Raw genomic sequence first — 19986 nt, forward strand, 5'->3', positions numbered from 1 at the left:
ATTCTTTTCTTTCAACATGCTCATATCACCAGAGCTATACTCTTTCCAGAGTTTGGTGAAATGATGAATAAAGGAATGAATGAATAAGCAAGTAGCTTGAGATATAATGTGGTAGATGTGATAGTGGGCAAAAATTAGACAATTGATTTTAATTCCCAACTCTGGCATTTACTCATAGTAAGATCATGGGAGTGACTTGACTTCTTGGACTTTAGTGTAGTGCCTGACACATGGTAGGTATTTGATGAATTCTGTTGAATTAAAAATAAATATATGGACTTCAATTTACTCATCTGCAAAATGGTGTTAAAAACATCTACTACTGAGGGGGAGGAGTCAAGATGGCAGAATAGGAGGATGCTAAATTCATCTCTCCTCACAAGTACATCAAGAGGAGGGGATATATGTATACATATAGTTGATTCACTTTATTGTACAGCAGAAACTAACACAACATTGTAAAGCAACTATATCCCAATTAAAAAAAAAAATAATACATCTACAAATGGAAGAATTCTCACAGAGCACCTGCTGAACATTAGCGGAAGACTTCGGACACCTAAAAGGACAAGAAAAATCCCCTCACGACTGGGTAAGACAAAAGAAAAGAGGAATCAAAAAAGGGACCAGTACCCCTGGTAGGAAGCCAAAGGTGAGGAGAGGTTCCTGCACTCAGTAAAACCCCCTCATGGTGGGGAAATCAGCTGGGACAGAAAGGGACCTTCAGAAGATCAACGGGGAATGCAGCAGACCGTCTGTGGAAGGCAGGACAAAGTAAGAGCTGTGCGCATGGTCTACAACACAGCTCTGCACATCCCAGCCTGAGTCGTGTGTCTCCTGGTGCAGAGGGGGGCTGGGTGCTGGAAAGTGGGGTTTGGAGGATGGACCCAGGGAGGGGACAGCTGTTGGCTGTGAAAGGGACAGGAGTAAGGAGATCCACAACCAGAAAAATTTGCAGAAGCCTGAGACACCATGGAAGCAAGACATCATTGTTGAGTGGCACACAAGGGGTGGGGCCACCATTGTAACCTCCTTCCCCACCCAACTGTTTTGGCCTCCATGGGCACTGGGAGGAGCACCCATCTGAGCAGGCTCACCTGCCCCTCAATCCAAGGCCTCCTCTCCCTGCATAGGTTCCAGGTTCCTGAGCGTTGCCCATGCCAAAGCCTCCTTGGGAATCAGCCCTGGGTGCCCCTGCCTGAGATGGGAATCTGCCAGTGCTGGCAGGGGCTGAGTGCTAAAGTGTGGGGTTAAGAGAGCATATCTGGGGAAAGGACCACTGTTGGCTGCACGGATACAACAGGGGACAGGAGTGAGGGGCTCTGAGGCCAGGAACGCCCCTAGAGGAAGTGTGGTCTGCCTAGGAAACAAAGTGCCATCTTTGAGTGGTGTTCAAGGGGCAGGGCCGCCACTGCCCCCACATGCCAGCCCCTGCCTCTGCGGCACTGGGAAGGACTCCCACCAGAGTGAGTGCATCCCAGTCTGTTGCAACTGCCTGTTGGTCTCTGCTGGCACAGACACTTCACACACACCCCAGTTGTGGCTGCCATACCTCTCCCTGGCCTGATAGAATAAGTGTGCTCCAATCAAGTGTGGCTTTTGCTCCCTCTTGCCTTGGCAGGGAACAGATGCTGGAGGGGGGCACACATGCAGAGGTGGGGCCAAAGCCAAAGCTGAGCCTCAGCGGTGGTGTAACTAAGGAGGAGGAAGTCACTCCACGCAGCTGTACAAGCCATGCATTAAACCCCCATTATCAGCTTGGTAAATCCCGCATCTGTGGAATACCTGAATAGACAATGAGTGTTCCCACAACAGAGACCTGTCTAGCTTTAAAAGCAGTGGACTTTGGGGGCAAGTACACATGGAAGCCGGGCCAGGTTGGAGTCTGAGCTGCCTCTACAGAGTCCACAGAGGGTCGAGACCTACATAGAGGTATTGGAGGGCCTCCTGGGGCGGTGGATTTGGGCTGTGGCTCACTGTGGGAGCAAGGACACTGACAGCAGAGTCCCCAGGAAAATATTCTTATCACTATTATTCTTTTTTGTTTGTTTCATTTTGTTCAGTTTTTGTTGTTTTTATTATGTTTTATATTAAAAATTTTTTTTCTATTTTTACTTTACGTTTTTGTTGTTTTGTGTTTATTTTTCTGTTTTTATTCTTTTTTGGTCATTTTGTGTGTTTGTTTTATAGTTTCTTTGCCTTTTATTTAGTTTGCTTTCTTTTTTTGTTTAGTTTTTATTTTTTGTTTTTGTTAAATTAGTCTTTGATGGTTTTCATTTTTGAGCTCTTTTGTTTGTTCTCCTGTTTTTTTGTTTTCTTTGTCTTTTTTTATTTGTTTGTTTTTACCATTTGTTTTGAGTTTTGTCTGTTTTCTTTTTTCCTTTTTTTGTGTTGTTTGTTTTTGTCATTTGTATTGGGTTTTGTTTATCTGTTTGCTTTCTTTTCCTTTTTTCTCTGGACACACTGTGCAGCTTGTGGGCTCTTGGTTTCCTGCCAGGGATCAGGCCTAGGCATCCAGGGTGGGAGTGCCAAGTCCAGGATGCTGGACCACCAGAGAATTCCTAGTACCAGGAAATATTAATCGGTGTGTGCTCTCCTGGAGATAACCATCTTGACACCAAGACCCAGCTCTGCCAAACTGCATGCAGACTCCAGTGCTGGACACCTCACACCAAACAACCAGCAAGACAGGAACACAACCCCACCTATCAGTGGACAGGCTGCCAAAAGTACTAAGCTCACAGAAACACCAAAACACACCAACTGATGTGGTCCAGTCTATCAGAAGGAAAAGACTAAGCTCCACTCACCAAAAGCACAGGCACCAGTCCCTCCCACCAGGAAGCCTACACAAGCACTTGGACCAACTTCATCCACCAGGGAGCAGACAACAGAAGCAAGAGGAACTACAACACTGTAGCCTGCTGAAAGGAGACCACAAACACAGTACGTTAGACAAAACAAAATGACATTGAAATATGTTGCAGACGAAGGAGCAAGGTAAAAACTCACAAGACCAAATAAATGAAGAGGAAATAGGCAATCTACCTAAAAAAGAATTCAGAGTAATGATAGTAAATATGATCCAAGATCTCAGAAATAGAATGGAGGCATGGATTGAGAAGATACAAGAAATGTTTAACAAGGACCTAGAAGAACTAAAGAACAATCAGTGATGAAGAACACAATAACAGAAATGAAAAATACATTAGAGTAATCAGTAGCAGAATAACTGAGGCAGAAGATGGGTAAGTGAGCTGGAAGACAGAATGGTGAAATTCACTGCTGCAGAGCAGAATAAAGAAAAAAGAATGAAAAGAAATGAGGAGAGTCTCAGAGATCTCTGGGACAACATTAAATGCACCAACATTTGAATTATAGGGGTTCCAGAAGAAGAGAAAGATAAGGGTCTGAGAAAATATTTGAAGACATTATAGTTGAAAACTTCTGTAACATGGGAGAGGAAATAGTCACCCAGGTCCAGGAAGTGAAGAAAGTCCCATACAAGATAAACCCAAGAAGAAAAACGCCTAGACACATATTAATCAAATAAACAAAAATTAAATACAAAGAAAAAATATTAAGAGCAGCAAGGGAAAAGCAACAAATAACATACAAGAGAATCTCCAGAAGGTTATCAGCAGATTTTTCAGCAGAAACTCTGCAAGCCAGAAGTGAATGGCAGGATATATTTAAAGTGATGAAAAGGAAAAACTTACAATCAAGATTACTCTACCTAGCAAGGATCTCATTCAGATTTGACAGAGAAATCAAAAGCTTTACAGGCAAGCAAAAGCTATGAGAATTCAGCACCACCAAACCAGCTTTACAGTAAATGTTAAAGGAACTTCTCTTGTGGAACTTCTCTTGTGGAAAACACAAGAGAAGAAAAAGACCCACAAAAACAAACCCAAAACAATTAAGAAAATGGTAATAGGAACAAACATATTGATAATTACCTTAAATGTAAATGGATTAAGTGCTCCAACCAAAAGACATAGACTGGCTGAATGGATATAAAAACAAGACCCATATATATGCTGTCTACAAGAGACCCACTTCAGACCTAGGGACACATATAGACTGAAAGTGAGGGGATGGAAAAAGATATTCCATGCAAATGGAAATCAAAAGAAACCTGGAGTAGCCATACTCATATTAGATAAAATGGACATTAAAATAAAGAATGTTACAAGAGACAAGGAAGGACACTACATAATGATCAAGGGATCAATACAAGAAGAAGGTATAACAGTTGTAAATATTTATGCACCTAACTTAGGAGCACCTCAATACATAAGGCAAATGTTAACAGCCATAAAAGGGGAAATTGACAGTAACACTATTATAGTAGGGGACTTTAACACCCCACTTGCAACAATGGACAGATCATCCAGACAGAAAATTAATAAGGAAACACAAGCTTTCAATGACACATTAGCCCAGATGGACTTAATTTAAATTTACAGGACATTCCATCCAAAAACAAAAGTATACACTTTCTTCTCAAGTGAACATGGAACATTCTCCGGGATACATCATATCGTTGGTCACAAATGAAGCCTCAATAAGTGTAAGAAAATTGCAATCATAGCAAACATCTTTTCCAACCACAACACTATGAAATTAAAATAAATTACAGAAAAAACTGTAAAACACACAAACACATGGAGGCTAAACAATACGTTACTAATTAACCAAAAGATCACTGAAGAAATCAAAGAGCAAATCAAAAAATACCTAGATGATCCAAAACCTATGGGATGCAGCAAGAGAAGCTCTAAGAGGGAAGTTTATAGCAATACAATCCTACCTCAAGAAACAAGAAATATCTCAAATAAACAACCTAACCTTACACCTAAAGCAACTAAGGAAAGAAGAAGAAGAAGAACAACAACAACAAAGACCCCTAAAGTTAGTATAAGGAAAGAAATCATAAAGATCAGAGCAGAAATAAATGAAATAGAAATGAAGAAACAATAGCAAAGATCAATAAAACTAAAAGCTGCTTCATTGAGAAGACAAACAAAATTGAATCTTTAGCCAGACTCATCAAGAAAAAAAGGGAGAGGACTCAAATCCATAAAATTAGGAATGAAAAAGGAGAAGTTACAACTGACACTGCAGAAATACAAAGGATCATAAGAAACTACTACAAGCAACTATATGCCAATAAAATGGACGACCTGGAAAAATTGGACAAATTCTTAGAAAAGTACAGCATTCCAAGACTGAACCAGGAAGAAATAGAAAAGATGAATAGACCAATCACAAGTAATGAAATTGAAACTGTGGTTAAATCTTCCAACAAATAAAAGTCCAGGACCAGATGGCTTCACAGGCAAATTCTATGAAACTTTTAGAGAAGAGCTAACACCTATCCTTCTCAAACTCTTCCAAAAAATCACAGAGGGAGGAACACGCCTCAGCTCATTCTATAAGGCTGCCGTCACCCTGATACCAAAACCAGACAAAGATATCACAAAAAAGAAAATTACAGGCCAATATCACTGATGAACATAGAAGCAAAAGTCCTCAACAAAATACTAGCAAACAGAATACAACAACACATTAAAAGGATCATACAACATGATCAAGTGGGGTTTATCCCAGGGATGCAAGGATTCAATATATGCAAATCAATCAATGTGATACACCATATTAACAAATTGAAGGATGAAAACCATATGATCATCACAATAAATGCAGAAAAAGCTTTTGACAAAATTCAACTCCCATTTATGATAAAAACTCTCCAGAAAGTGAGCATAGAGGGAAACTACCTCAACATAATAAAGGCCATATACAACAAACCCACAGCAAACATCGTTCTCAATGGTGAAAATCTGAAACCATTTCCACTAAGATCAGAAACAAACAAGGGTGTCCACTCTTACCACTATTATTCAACATAGTTTTGGAAGTTTTAGCCACAGCAATCAGAGAAGAAAAAGAAATAAAAGGAATCCAAATTGGAAAAGAAGAAGTAAAACTGTCACCATTTGCAGATGACATGATACTATACATAGAGAATGCTAAAGATGCCACCAGAAAACTACTAGAGCTAATCAATGAATTTAGTAAAGTTGCAGGATACAAAATTAATACACAGTAATCCCTTGCATTCCTATACACTAACAATGAAAGATCAGAAAAAGAAATTAAGGAAACACTCCCATTTACCATTGCAACAAAAAGAATAATATATCTAGGAATAAGCCTACCTAAGGAGGCAAAAGACCTGTATGCAGAAAACTATAAGACACTGATGAAAGAAATTAAAGATGACACAAACAGATAGAGAGGTATACCATGTTCTTGGATTGGAAGAATCAATACTGTGAAAATGACTATACTACCCAAAGCAATCTACAGGTTCAGTGCAATCCCTATCAAATTACCAATGGCATTTTTCACAGAAGTAGAACAAAAAATTTTACTATTTGTTTGGAAACACAAAAAACCCTGAATAGCCAAAGCAAGCTTGAGAAAGAAAAATGGAGCTGGAGGAATAAGACTCCCTGATTTCAGACTATACTAAAAAGCTACTGTAATCAAGACAGTATGGCACTGGCACAAAAACAGAAATATATATCCGTGGAACCCACCACCTATGGTCACCCAATCTATGAAAAACAAGGCAAGACTATACAATGGAGAAAAGACAGTCTCTTCAATAAGAGGTGCTGGGAAAACTGGACAGCTACATGTAAAAGAATGCAACACCATACACAAAAATAAACTCAAAATGGATTAAAGACCTAAATGTAAGGCCAGACACTGTAAAACTCTTAGATGAAAAATAGAGCACTTTTTGACGTAAATCACAGCAAGATCTTTTGTGAACCACCTCCTAGAGTAATGAAAATAAAAAACAAACATAAACTAATGAGACCTAATGAAAGTTAAAATCTTTTGCACAGCAAAGGAAACCATAAGCAAGATGAAAAGACACCCCTCAGAATGGGAGACAATATTTGCAAATGAAGCAACTGACAAGGAATTAATCTCCAATGTATAGAAAAAGCTCATGTACCTCAATATCAAAAAAAACAAACAATCCAATCAAAAAATGGCCAGAAGACCTAAATAGACATTTCTCCAAAGAAGACATACAGATGGCCAAGAGATACATGATAAGTTGCTCAGCATCACTAATCATTAGAGAAATGAAAATCAAAGCTACAATGAGGTATCACCTCATGCCAGTCAGGATGGCCATCATCAAAAATACGTACAAACAGCAAATGTTGGAGAGGGTGTGGAGAAAAGGGAGCCCTCTTACACTGTTGGTGGGAATGTAAATTGATATAGCCACCGTGGAGAACAGTATGGTTCCTTAAACAACTAAACATAGAACTACCATATGATACAGCAATCCCACTACTGGGCATATACCCAGAGAAAACCATAATTTAAAAATACACATCCACCCCAATGTTCATTGCATCACTATTTACAATAGCCAGGTCATGGAAGCAACATAAATGTCCATCAACAGAGCAATGGATAAAGAAGATATGGTACGTATATACAATGGAATATTACTCAGCCATAAAATATTACATCCAGCCATGTGGATGGACCCAGAGACTGTCATACAGAATGAAGTAAGTCAGAAAGAGAAAACAAATATGGTATATTAATGCATATTTGTGGGATCTAGAAAAATGGTAATGATGATCTTATTTGCAAAGCAGTAATAGAGACAGAGATGTAGAGAACAAAGGTATGGATACCAAGGGGGAAACGGGGGGTGAGATGAATTGGCAGATTGGAATTGACATATATACACTACCAGGCATAAAATAGATAACTAATGGGAACCTACTGTATAGCATAGGAAACTCTATTTGGTGCTCTGTGTGACCTAAATGGGAAGGAAATCCAAAAAAGAGGGGATATATGTATACATATGGCTGATTCACTTTGCTGTACAGCAGAAACTGACACAGCAGCATAAACCAACTATACTCCAGTTCAAAAAAAAAAAAAATGAAAGGAAGGCAAGCAGAAATCTTGGGGGAAAGCTTGTAGATGGAACAGCTTGTGCAAAGGTCCTGGGGTAAGAGTGTGGCCAGCCTGTGTTTGAGGAACAGTGAGGAGGCATTATGAGCTAAATTGAATGAGGACAGGGGAGAATAATGGGGGATGAAGGCAGAAAAATAATGAGGGGTCTTGTAGGTCAGTGGACAGACTTAAGCTTTTAATCTTCAAGGGTTTGAGCAGTGGAATGGTATGATTTATAGCCAGTATCCAGTCAGTATCACTCTGGCTGCTCTGTTGAAAATAGACTGAAAGACAGTTAAAGAGGAAGGAAGAAGACCCCTTGGATATCTATTGGTATTATCCAGGCCATAGTGTCTTGAGCCATGGATGGTAGCTGTGGAGGTGATAGAACATGGTCTGAATTTGGATGTATTTTTAAGGCAGAGCCAGTAGGATTTGCTGATCGATTGTATATAGGGATGTGAAGAAAAGAAAGGAATCAATCATGTCCTCAAGGTCTTTACTCATAGCCACTTGCACAGTTAGAATTGCCTTTCCCAAGATGGAGAAGACTGGGAAAAGGACAAGTTACAGCAGGAAGAAAAGTCAAGAGCCCAGTTTTGGACATGCTGTCTTTGAGTTGCTTATTAAAATCCAGGTTGAAATGTTGAAGAAGCAGTTGGAATAGAGTTCAACTGACAGTGCTGGAAACATAAATATTGGCTTCATCAACATATAGGTAGTATTTGAAGCTGTGAGTCTGGTTGGTATCTCCAAGGGCCTGAGACAGCTAGAGAGAAGAGGCCAGGAACTCCAAGGCCTGAGACAGCTAGAGAGAAGAGGCCAGGAACTAAGTCCTGCATTCCTCCACTTGGAGGTTGAACCTCTGCTATGGATGTGGTACATTTGGATTTCAGCAAAACAGTGATCAGTCTCCCATTCAAAGAACACTGGTATCAAGTTGACTTCACCAGTGACACAACTGGACTCTACAGTACATCAAAAAATTATTATCCAGAAACATGGATGGACCTAGAAATTATCATACCAAGTGAAGTATGTCAGACAGAAGTAAGTCAGAAAAAGCCAAATATCATATGATGTTGCTTATACGTGGAATCTAAAAAAAACAACAGTACAAATGAACTTATTTACAAAACAGAAACAGATTCACAGACTTCGAAAACAAACTTATGGTTGCCAAAGGGGAAAGGTAGGGGGAGGGATAAATTAGGAGTTTGTGATTAAGAGATACACACTACTATATATAAAATAGACAATCAACAAGGTCCTACCATACAGCACAAGGAACTATATTCAATATGTTGTAGTAACCTATAATGGAAAAGAATCCAAAAAAGAATATATACATGTGTATATCTATGTGTGTGTGTATGTATATATATATATATATATATATATATATATATATATATATATATATATATATATATAACTGAATCACTTTGCTGTATACCGGAAACTAACACAATATTGTAAATCAACTATACTTCAATTATAAAAATAAAGCAAAAAAAATTCACTATTACCTTTTAGGGTTCTTTTGAAGATAAATGAAATGCTTGGAAAGATTATCTGTGTAGTGCTATAAGTTCTTATATTTACATAAATGTATGGATTAATAAATAAAAAATATGAGGGGCACTACGGTAAAAACAGGAGGAGCCATAAAATGGTTCCCTCCAGTGTTGGTGCCATTGGTTCTGGTGTTGGTACCTCTGTCTATTCTTTTCACCTCTCCCCTCAGGTTCTATGATTCAGGGCTCGGTCTCCCCATTCGTCTCTTTCAAAAGAACAAATCCTACTTAGAGTGGTGGTTGTAATGAGGAACAGATACCATTTTAAAAGACACTTGTAAATGTCTCAAAATGTCTAATAGAAAATGTCTATCCCCTAAATCACTTAAGAGTTGGAATACATATCTAGGAGATTTTATAAGCAAATAATAAAAGAAATAGGAACAGATGAGGAAAAATTAATGGATGAAGATGCATTTTTATATATTGAAAGAGTTCCATTAGTTTCTGGCAAGATTAGTGGAAAAAGTCCAATACTTAGAGTACAAAAATATTGTAAATTTCCAGAGAGAAAACAAAAGAAAGATCAACTTACATGTAATTTTTCCTATGTAACAATAGAAATTAGAAGATAGTGGAATAACATCCACCAACTATCAAGAAAAGAAGACAATGTTCCAAGATTCCTTCATCCAGCCATGATGTTCTTTATCTTTATTGCTCAGTGAAAAGGTAGGCATTTGTAGATACATAAGAATTTAGGGTGTATACTTTGCATGTATCCTACCTGAAGAAAATACTAAAAATATGGCTATTGATTGAGAACAGGATCTCAAGAAAGGGAAGATGAAAGAAGAGGAAACAGTAATGAGTATATGGGATGGATATATACATATACATATATATATATATATATATATACACACATGCATATACACACATATATAAAATATAATGCAAATATAAAATACAGATTCTAAACTTGGAATTTATAAGTGTTATGTGAGGAATTGTTCATTGGGAAGACAAGAACCAGAATAAATTACAAATGAACATATATAATATATAAATGAATACAAAACAATCCCTAGGAATCCTAGGAATAACTTGAAATACAAAGATTTTGAACTACCTCAATAAAACTGAGGTTTTGGAGCCCTGTTATTATAGTGTTGGGAAAAAGACAAGCAAATATGTTTTCAAGGAGATCTTTGGAATGGGATGTGGGGAATAGGTAAATAAAACATCCTTTGGGAGGCTACAGATATTACTTCAAGGGATAAAAGCAAAACATATGTTTAATTATGCTTGTTAACTAGAGAAAGGTAACTATCAGCAGAATTTAAAAGTTTAGTAGAACTTCCAAAATAACCAAAAGGACAAAAAGGAGTAAACAGAAATGTGACCAGACAACACAAAAGTAAAGAAATAGGAACCCAGCAATAAAGTTGAGTACAAAAAATTAAAGATGGAAGAAATATGATCAAATATTTCAGGGAATATACTAAATATAAGTTGGCTGAATTTCTCTAGCAAAGACCCTAGACTGTCAGATCACACTTAAAAAGGAACATTTTGTGGCATGTGATTTATAAGAAATACACCTAAAATAATGAGAAAAATGTTAAAGAGAACATAAGCATAAACACAGCCAAATGCATGCAAAAAAGAAGCATTATTATACATATTATCTCTATAACTTTTGAAGTGGGTCTATTCACTTACAAAAAAGTAAGTCTATTTAAATCTGTGTTAGAAATCCTATTCATTTGATATTAAAAACTCTCTCCTTCTCCTTGAATGATTGCTGGAATTGGTGTTAATTTTCAGGAAAGAATAAAAAGATCAGGAACCATTTCTTTACCTTTTTGTAGGAGGCTTGAATGGCTTGTTTGAAGGCAGAATTATGGGTGCTGCTTCGCTTTCTCTTTGAGGAATAAAAAATTGGTACATGAAAAGAGCTCTCCTCTTGGCCCATAGCTAAACTTTGTTGATCTTTATTATCATCAAGAGAAATTAAATCCTCATAGAAATCTGTTTCCAGATCATCTTCTTCAGTTTGTACCTGGAGAAAAATCCATGTGAAGTAAGACATAATTTAGGAAATATTGGAGTTACTTGAGAACACTTAATGCAATGATCATTCATTCATTTATGCATTCAGTAAATGGTTTGTTGAAGACCCATCTTGCTAGAGAACGAGGTATAGTGTTAGTCCCTGTCTTCAGGGAGTCAAAGTTTAGTGAGGAAGAAAGATAATCACAGACACTTAATTCAATGTGGGTAGTGTTGTGTTGCCAAGGGGAGTGCCACAAATAACTATAAAACTCAGAGAGGCAATACCAGGGAAACCTCTGTCAAGGAAATGACTCCATAACTGAGATTTAGTGAGGTGACAGGAATAGAGAGTTATTTTTAATCTGCCTGTGAATTTGATGCCATTTGCAAGCTAATGGAAGGTATCTTTCAGAAAAGTGAGGCCTAGAAAAGGGGAGGGCAGATCCTGTCCTACCCTGCTCTGGCTCCATCACCAACCCTTTAGTCTCATTCATATGTTGGGCATTAGCACTCCACTGGCCAAGTCTGCAAGACAGAGGACAAATAATCAAATAATCCATTGGTTCTGCCTGGTGGGTGGTTATCAGTTTTCACCTGACTGGGTCTGGGAAGAAGAAAAAAAAAAGCCAGGGGGACTTGAATTATGAGTGGAGCAGGTATTTGCCAAGTCCAAGGTAAATCTTTGTTATGATTATGCTGGTAAGAGGAGAACAATGGACAAATTTTTTAAAGTTGCAAAGTAAATTGATTGAAGAGTACTTCTTTATGTTAAAAATGCTTGTCTGTACATCTGAAACTAACACAACATTATAAATCAACTATATTCCAATTAAAAAAATGCTTGTCTGGTGTGCAATGGAAAAATCCCTTGTTTTAAAATATTCAATATTAAAATGCACTGTGAGGCAAACCACATGTCACAATGAAATAGCTTGCACAATTAGTCAAGGGAAGAAATAACCCAGCTGTAAGAGAATCTTGCTCAACAGTAAAATACAGTCAGAAGTTCAGTGTTCCTTTGAGACATTGCAGGGCCTGCTAGTTAGCATTTAAAATGTCCACAAATGAGGCTCATCTGTTAACCATATTTAAATGTAGTTGCTGACATCTCTTTACCATTTGCCTAAAATAATTCAGACTACAAATATTTTATTTTATAAATTAACTCTCACACAAGAAAAGATGTGTCAGCCTAAAGAAAACAATATTTGCTCGTAAGGTAGGGGCATTGGGTATCCTGGGCAGAAGCTCAGAGAAAATCTGACCACCTATATTGGCTTGGTGGGAAGGCAGTTTTATAGATGAGCAGTGCTGGAAAATTAGATTGAACTGGGAAACTGGGGCCTGGCCTTGTATGCCCTGCTAAAGCATTTGAATTGACGTCTAAATGCAAGATTTTGCATCTGATAAGTTCTTTAAAAATATTATTTGAGTGACTGAAAAGTTGAGAATGTTGTCATCACATTTGTTTTGCAAAGATCATGTTAACTACAGATAACTAAAGTAGAGGCAAGGAGAGCAGTTTAAAAAACTGTTGCAATCAGCCAAGTGATTCAGGAGAATGGCCAGGTATAGGGGAATGGTTGGTTGGGTAGAGAGAAAGTGGTGGATTTGACAGATATTTAGGAGGTAAGTCAACAGAAGTTTTTGACCAAGTAAATGTGTATGTGTGTGTGTGTGGGAGAGAGAGAGAGAGAGAGAGAGAGAGAGAGAGAGAGAATGAGTGAATGAATGGGAATGCTGTTTCATGAATGGGAATATGGAAAGCCAAGACAACATTTGAAAGGAGGAAGATGAGCTCTTTTCCTGAGGTGTAAGGAGCAGCTGGTGGGCTCTGATTAGCTCCATCTTCCTAGCTTTTCCCAGGAAGAGATGTTAAGCAAACTCTGGGGAAAAGGTTTAATCCTCATTTTACATCTTATTCTTAGCCCTCCTGACTACCTGTGGATCTTGTGGGCTGATGACCTCCTGGGGCTCGATATGTGTTGACACTTTCACTTTTGTGTTTGAAGAAAGGAGCTGGGTTTGTAGGGAGGGGCAGAAGAGAGTTAAGAGAGACTTGGGGAATGGAGGGGACAGGGTGACACCTACTTTCTGTGGTGTGAGGGTTAGAGACAGAACCTGAAGTTGTGAATTTCACAAGGGATTTAGGGAGGCTTTGGGGGCATTGCAGATCTATGAAGGCTTGAGGCTTTGGGATATAGCAAGAGACCTTGTCTAGGTAGGTCAGTATATTGGTAAGAATCAAAAGTCTAGTGGTAACTGCACTCTGTAGTTTGCTGGTGACAGCAAGTGCTTTAGTGTACACCCAGTAGCGAGCAGCAGCTCCAAAGAAATGAGAGGAGGATTCCTGAGACACTGATACAACTCTGGGGACTGGTGCAGGGATCTTATGGTATTTAGCTCTGCATTTAGCGTTTGGAAGATCCCTGAGGGGCAGAATTCTTCCTATGGTCTTCCATTCTGACTTCCTGTCCAATTGCCTTCCTTTCAGGAGCCCCCTCTAATCTTTGTGTGCCAGCCAGCCCATGATTTCATCTGTCTCAATAAGGTCCGATACTGTAGAAGAAAGGAAGTCAGATGCCTGCTGAATTTCTCTTCCTCTACTGTTTTCAATAAGGAATAGCTTAGATTTGCACAGCTGCCTGTTAACGGTATGAACAAAGTAATAAAGAGATCAGTGGAAAGTAAACCAATAGCTGTGACCTTGGGTCTGTTCTTTTCCAAATCTTTGTTTGAAGAAATATCACCATGACCTTCCTCAGCAATTGAATATTATCTAAAATTCAATGACGTATAGTTAAAGATCAGCTCAGGCAGCTTCTTAAGGTTGGACAAGTTTCAGAACTACACGGATAACAAAATGAATCTACTTTCTTCTGAATGAGGATTTTTCAGGCTGTATTTCCTGATATAACTTGCCATACACGCTTGGGTTACTAAATTATATGGGTGGATCCAACATTCTGCTGGTAAATGTTTAACAACCAATTCTCTGAGAGGGAAAAAAAAATCTGTGATTTACTACAGCGTTTGCCTTTTCTTGTGCCATAAATATTCCTACTATAGCTGATTTCAAGCTACCTACATGATGCCCCTGAATTCAAACTTGGGAAGAGAGGCACAGTAGCAAATTATTAGTAATTTTTTTTGTGGGACAACTAATGGTTTATAACGTTTAGCAAGGACTGACAGTTGGCTTTGATGGTTAAGTGTTTTGTCCTGCAAATTATTATATAGTATTTTTAAGATACAATAGATGTAAGTAACCTCAAGGGCATAGAATCATATAAGTGTAAAGTGTTATCTAAGCCCGTGTTTGCTCTCTTGTGCTGAGCTTAATTAACATTTGTCACTTGTAAAACTGTATAAAAGGGATGCTTGCAGAGAATATAGGCAGTATGTTTCTTTGGAAATTATTGTATTTTGAAAGTAAGCTTATGGATTGATTGTTTAGGAGTTAGAAAGCATCCTCCAACATAATGATATTATATGTAAATGTCTGGGTTTTAGCTCTGTCTACAAAGCCTACTCAATACATCGTTAAGAATAGAATACATCTTCCATCATTGACAGACTTTGATGTTATTTTTTCTTTGGAAAAAGGTCTCTTTTGAGTTCCTGTTCAGCATACCAGCAAAACCTTTTCTACCTCCCTTGGTAGTGGTGGACCCTCTGGGGTTAGCATCTTCTGGATCTGTGGGGAGATAGTGAGTATTCTCTTCACCTGGTCAGAGTCACGTGTTACTCTTGTCGCATCTACCTCCAGGCAGGGATGGGACTTCTCAGGGTAAGTCTCCCCAAAGGTGTTTGAATTTGGCAGTTGGACCCCAAGGACATTTCCCCACACCCGTTAACATATATTAGATGGTTTTTAAATTGAGTTTGTCAAATGCCTGTATTTATATGAATATAAAAATTTTTTTTAATTTTTTAGAAGAGATTGAATGAATTTTGCTGAACACATACTATCTGTAAAGTGGTCTCAGAAATCATTAGATTTTCTGAAATTCTCTCTAGTATGTCAAATTTGTATGCATGGATGTAGCCATTAAAGTCATGTCTTTCCTGTTTCTCTTATAAATTAAAAGAAACAAATTGTTTAGTTCAGCAAGTATGGAGTACTTATCATGTGTAAGGCACTGGGCTAGATTCTGAGAATATATAGTATGCTGCTTGTTACCTCTCAGGAAAACAAACAGAAAACCAAACCAACTAATAAAATGGGGTGGAAGGTAGGCAGAAGTACCCCTATTACACTTAAATTCATCTTAATTTTTTTTTGGAAGCCAGGCCCTCTTTTATGTCTAAATTTTTGGTTATCCGAGAGAACTAACTATGGTAGAAGAAAATTCTGAATAAACCAAGTCATTTATCTGAGTGGGGACATGTTACAGCTATTTGTTCACGGGAGAAAGCATGAACTCTGGAATTTGGAAAAGTTGTGCTTAAATCTCTAATCCACTACTTACTAGCTGTTTAACTTTGAACAAATTAGTTTCCTTATTTTCCATCTGTAAATTGATGATAATAACACTGACCTTACTGGGTTGTGGAAGGATTAAACACCAACACATAAAAGGTGATGAAAAATATTCATTACCTTTTTATTCTGTCCCTTCCTTCATGACTCATTTTTCATTGGAAATTTAGCTTATAATCACCATTGGCACTTGGAGTGCCCCATGATAAGCTGTTGTACCTCGAAGTTGACATTTTCCAGATTGGCAGGGAAACGGTATGGATTACTTGCTCTACTGCTTTTGACAGTTTTACATATTCCTCCAGTGAAAGAGTTATCGAGGACTTCTCCTCTGGCTTCTCCTGCCAGAAAATGAAACCTATAAACAAAGTAATTTTTAAGAATTCAATAGATGTAGAGCAATCTTTAAAATTTACTGTATATGAAAGAAATTATTCTCTTAGATGTTTTTGACTCATGACAAATGGCTTGAAGGAAAGCCCATTTTTTTGTAGTTTATGGTGAGGTATCCAAAAAGGGCTGGAAGCCAAACTCAGCCCCTCTGGCTCTGTTAGGTTCTCCCTATTCCATTTATTTAATTGTTCTAGGCTTTCATCATGACATAAAATTTGAGTTTATAATTATTTCATGAGTTACAGAACCAGTACAAACTTTGGAAGTAGATTATGAAATAAATTATTACATAATGCCAATCTGGGTTCACTTCCTTCAGTATGATACAGTAAAAGAATTCTTATAGAGAGCTAATAATGAAATATTAATAGCAATATTTTAATAGAATTGTAATCATATTAGTTTGTTTTTATTAATAACTATAATGATATTTAAAATTTGTTTAACAAATGCTTACATAATATTTACTATAAGTCTAGTACTGTTTGATCTGTATTTAATATTATTATATTTACTTAATATTTATGATAACCATGTGATATAGATATAATTATTATACCTATTTTACAAATGAGGAAATTGAAGCATAGAGATATTAATTAGCTTAGTACAAATCAAGTATTTAAGAAATTGTTTTGTGGTAGATGAAAACTTTTTCAGAATGCTAATTGTTTTCCAAGTTCTTATAGATATTAATATGTATTCTGTGAAAAAAAAAGTTTTGTGTCAAAAATTTGATAATGCTGGATTACATAAGATGAGATAATAGAAAATATATATACTGGTCTCTGCCCCCCATTTCCTGGACCAGAGCTCTCAAAACCCTTGCAATTTCCTGAATGATGAGAACACTAACAGCATCTTTTCTTCTAGTATTTGTTCTTTGACCCCAGTTTTTGACACAGAGCTCCTAAATCCCTTGGAATTTCTTGTGTGACAGCAGTGTCTTTTGTTCCAATGAGGTGACTCTTGGTGGGCTCCTGGGTGGGGGCTGGTCACCAGAAAGATCATGCCATGATTCAAGGCTTGGAATTTTTTGCCCTACCCTCCATTCTCCAAAGAGGGGAAAGAGGCTAGAAATAGGAGTAATGATCTATCACACGTATGTAATGAAGCCGCCATAAAAATACCCAAAGTATGGGGTTCAGAGAGCTTCTGGCTTGGTGAGCATATGGAGGTGTGGGGGAGTGGTACCTAACAAGGGCATGGAAGCTCCTTCCCCTTCCCACATCCTTGCCCTATCCATCTCTCCCAGTAGGATGTTCATCTGTATCCTTTATCATATCCTTTTATAGTAAACTGGTAAATATAAGTAAGTTATTTTACTGATTTCTGTGAGCAGCTTTTGCAAATTAATCAAACCCAAGGATGAGTTCTTGGAAATCTTCGATGTGTCAGAGGCACAGGTGAGAACCTGAACTTGCAATTGGCATCTGACATTGCAGGGGGCAGGGGCAGTTTTCCAGGACTGAGCCCCTAACCTATGGGATCTGACACTATCTCCAAGTAGATTGGGTCAAAATTCAGTTAAACTGTAGGGCTCCTGGCTGGTGACACAGAGAATTGCTTGGTTGGGGGAAACCTACCCCACATCTGGCATCAGAAGTGTTGTGAGTGTGGCAGTCGTGTGAGAATAAATGAGGTACACAGCAGGAGGACCCATATGTGAATCAGATCTCAGTAAAGCTGTTTTTTAAAAAAAGAGTGATGCCTGTGGGTTCTGTAACTTGTATCTCTTAGTCAAATTCTCACCCTTATTGAATTTGTACCAATGGGTATTTGAGAGAGGAAATAAGAGGAGCTGGTCTGGAAAGAACTTTCCAGAGTACTTAAATTTGCATGACAAACACATGTATTTAAGACTCTTTCATTTTCTGAATTAAGAGGGATCAATGAGGAAAAAAGAATTGTTTACCTTTAACTGCCTTATACCATGTACTATAAATTTGTCACAAACAAGAAAGGGCTTGAGAAGAACGGTTCCCAGGTCATGAGGAATCTATGAAGGTAGCAGCTGCTGGCAGAGAGCCTGAAGGTAGGATTTCTGTGGAGGTGACTCTGTCAGAGTGCGTCTGAGGAAACTTTTAGGAGTGAAGCCAACTATGCAGCCATTTTGAGCTCTATTCTTTCTCCTCCCCTCTGTGGCATTTAAGTTGACTTTAAATATTTTGGTGTTTCAACTACATTGTGGCTTTTAATATTTTAGGTTTCTAAAGTGCTTTATCTAATTTGGCTTTAATGTTATATTTTGTAACTTTTTGAATTTAATTAAAATTTTCATATATACAGATACATAAATATGCATGTGTGTTCATGTATTATACGTGTGTGTGTGTGTGTTTGTGTACGCGTTTGTACTTTGGATGAGCCTGAGAAAAAGCAAACAGCATACTACTATCGCCTGATTCTTGCTTCAGATTTCAGACCTTGTGACTGATGTTGACAAAGTAGCAATGTTGGTATGTCTTATTAAATTCCTTCTTGGAGAGATGCCATTTAAAAAGAGGGATAGCTACCCCGGAAACTTCTTATTTTGGGTAGAAATGTGTTGGAGGGAGGCAGAGATTCTAAGGCCAGCAGGTTAGAGAGATTCCAGTAAGCAGCTCTCAAAGCTCTCAGTCCCTGGGGAGGCGAGGAGAGGACTGGCTGTCCCTGAGCCAGTAGGTTTTGCTCATTTCTGAGAACTCTTGGGACAACAGCTCTGGTTGGCAGGGGCCCACACGGTCCTTCTGCCAAAGTACACAGAGCATGTGGCCCTCCCCAGCTGTAACTCGAGAGTCTCGACCAACTGAACAAGAGGTGAGTTTGTAATGTCATCCCTAATCAATCAGACCATTAGAAAATGTGATGATCAGTGGGAGTTTCTGGCAGAGTTCTTCTTCCAAAGAAAGGAAAAAAGGAAACCATTTCTGTACCCTGATAAGATGCTATTGAAACATTCTCGATGAAATCAACTCTAATGAGGAGTTCTTAGGACAGAACCTCAAATCAGTTTGTAGTCATCCAACATACAGATGAGGGAACTACAGCCCAGAGATATTCAGTTACTTGGTCATGATCTAGTGAATTAATACAGAAGTAGGTCTAGAACACGGCTCCCCTTATTTCCAGACTAATGGCTGTTCCATTGTACTGCTGTCCTTGAGTTTGTTTCAATAGTTTCTAGTTTTTATTCTAATCAAATGAGGTTGTATTTGCAATTTCTGTTGTTTGTCTTTGGTGCCTCAAGGTTTCATTTTATGCAAGTCTGGCCATACAAGTAAAGACAAAAAAAACCCCACTACAAAGCAATAAAAGTTTGTAGTAAACTATTCGCTTTCTGGGCAAAAATTGAAAGAAGAATTCTTTACCATGAGAAAAGGAGAGTACAAGAGATTACTGGGTTTTCTTATGCTTCCAACTAAGGCTTAGCTCTTGTTTTCAATTTTTCTTGTATTTCCTCAAGTTTTCTCAGACACTGTCTCAGTCTAATGAATTTAGAATCCCTTGCCAAACCTCCAATGTCCTCATGACCTAAAAGAGGAA

General features: G+C 38.0%; 1 protein-coding gene across 1 annotated transcript in view; it reads right to left on the reverse strand.

Annotated features, from left to right (window-relative positions):
* The window catches only part of C6 (complement C6), an 82850-nt gene that overhangs the window by 53945 nt on the left and 8919 nt on the right, over positions 1–19986 (reverse strand). The window contains exons 5-8 of the mRNA XM_070045087.1: positions 16288–16426; positions 11392–11592; positions 10123–10180; positions 2811–2924 (exon numbers count right to left, since the gene is read on the reverse strand). Coding sequence (XP_069901188.1) covers positions 2811–2924; positions 10123–10180; positions 11392–11592; positions 16288–16426 — 512 coding nt within the window. The remainder of the gene's footprint in view (positions 1–2810; positions 2925–10122; positions 10181–11391; positions 11593–16287; positions 16427–19986) is intronic.

The sequence above is a fragment of the Globicephala melas genome, chromosome 3 (genome assembly GCF_963455315.2).
Source record: "Globicephala melas chromosome 3, mGloMel1.2, whole genome shotgun sequence".
Classification (NCBI taxonomy): domain Eukaryota; kingdom Metazoa; phylum Chordata; class Mammalia; order Artiodactyla; family Delphinidae; genus Globicephala; species Globicephala melas.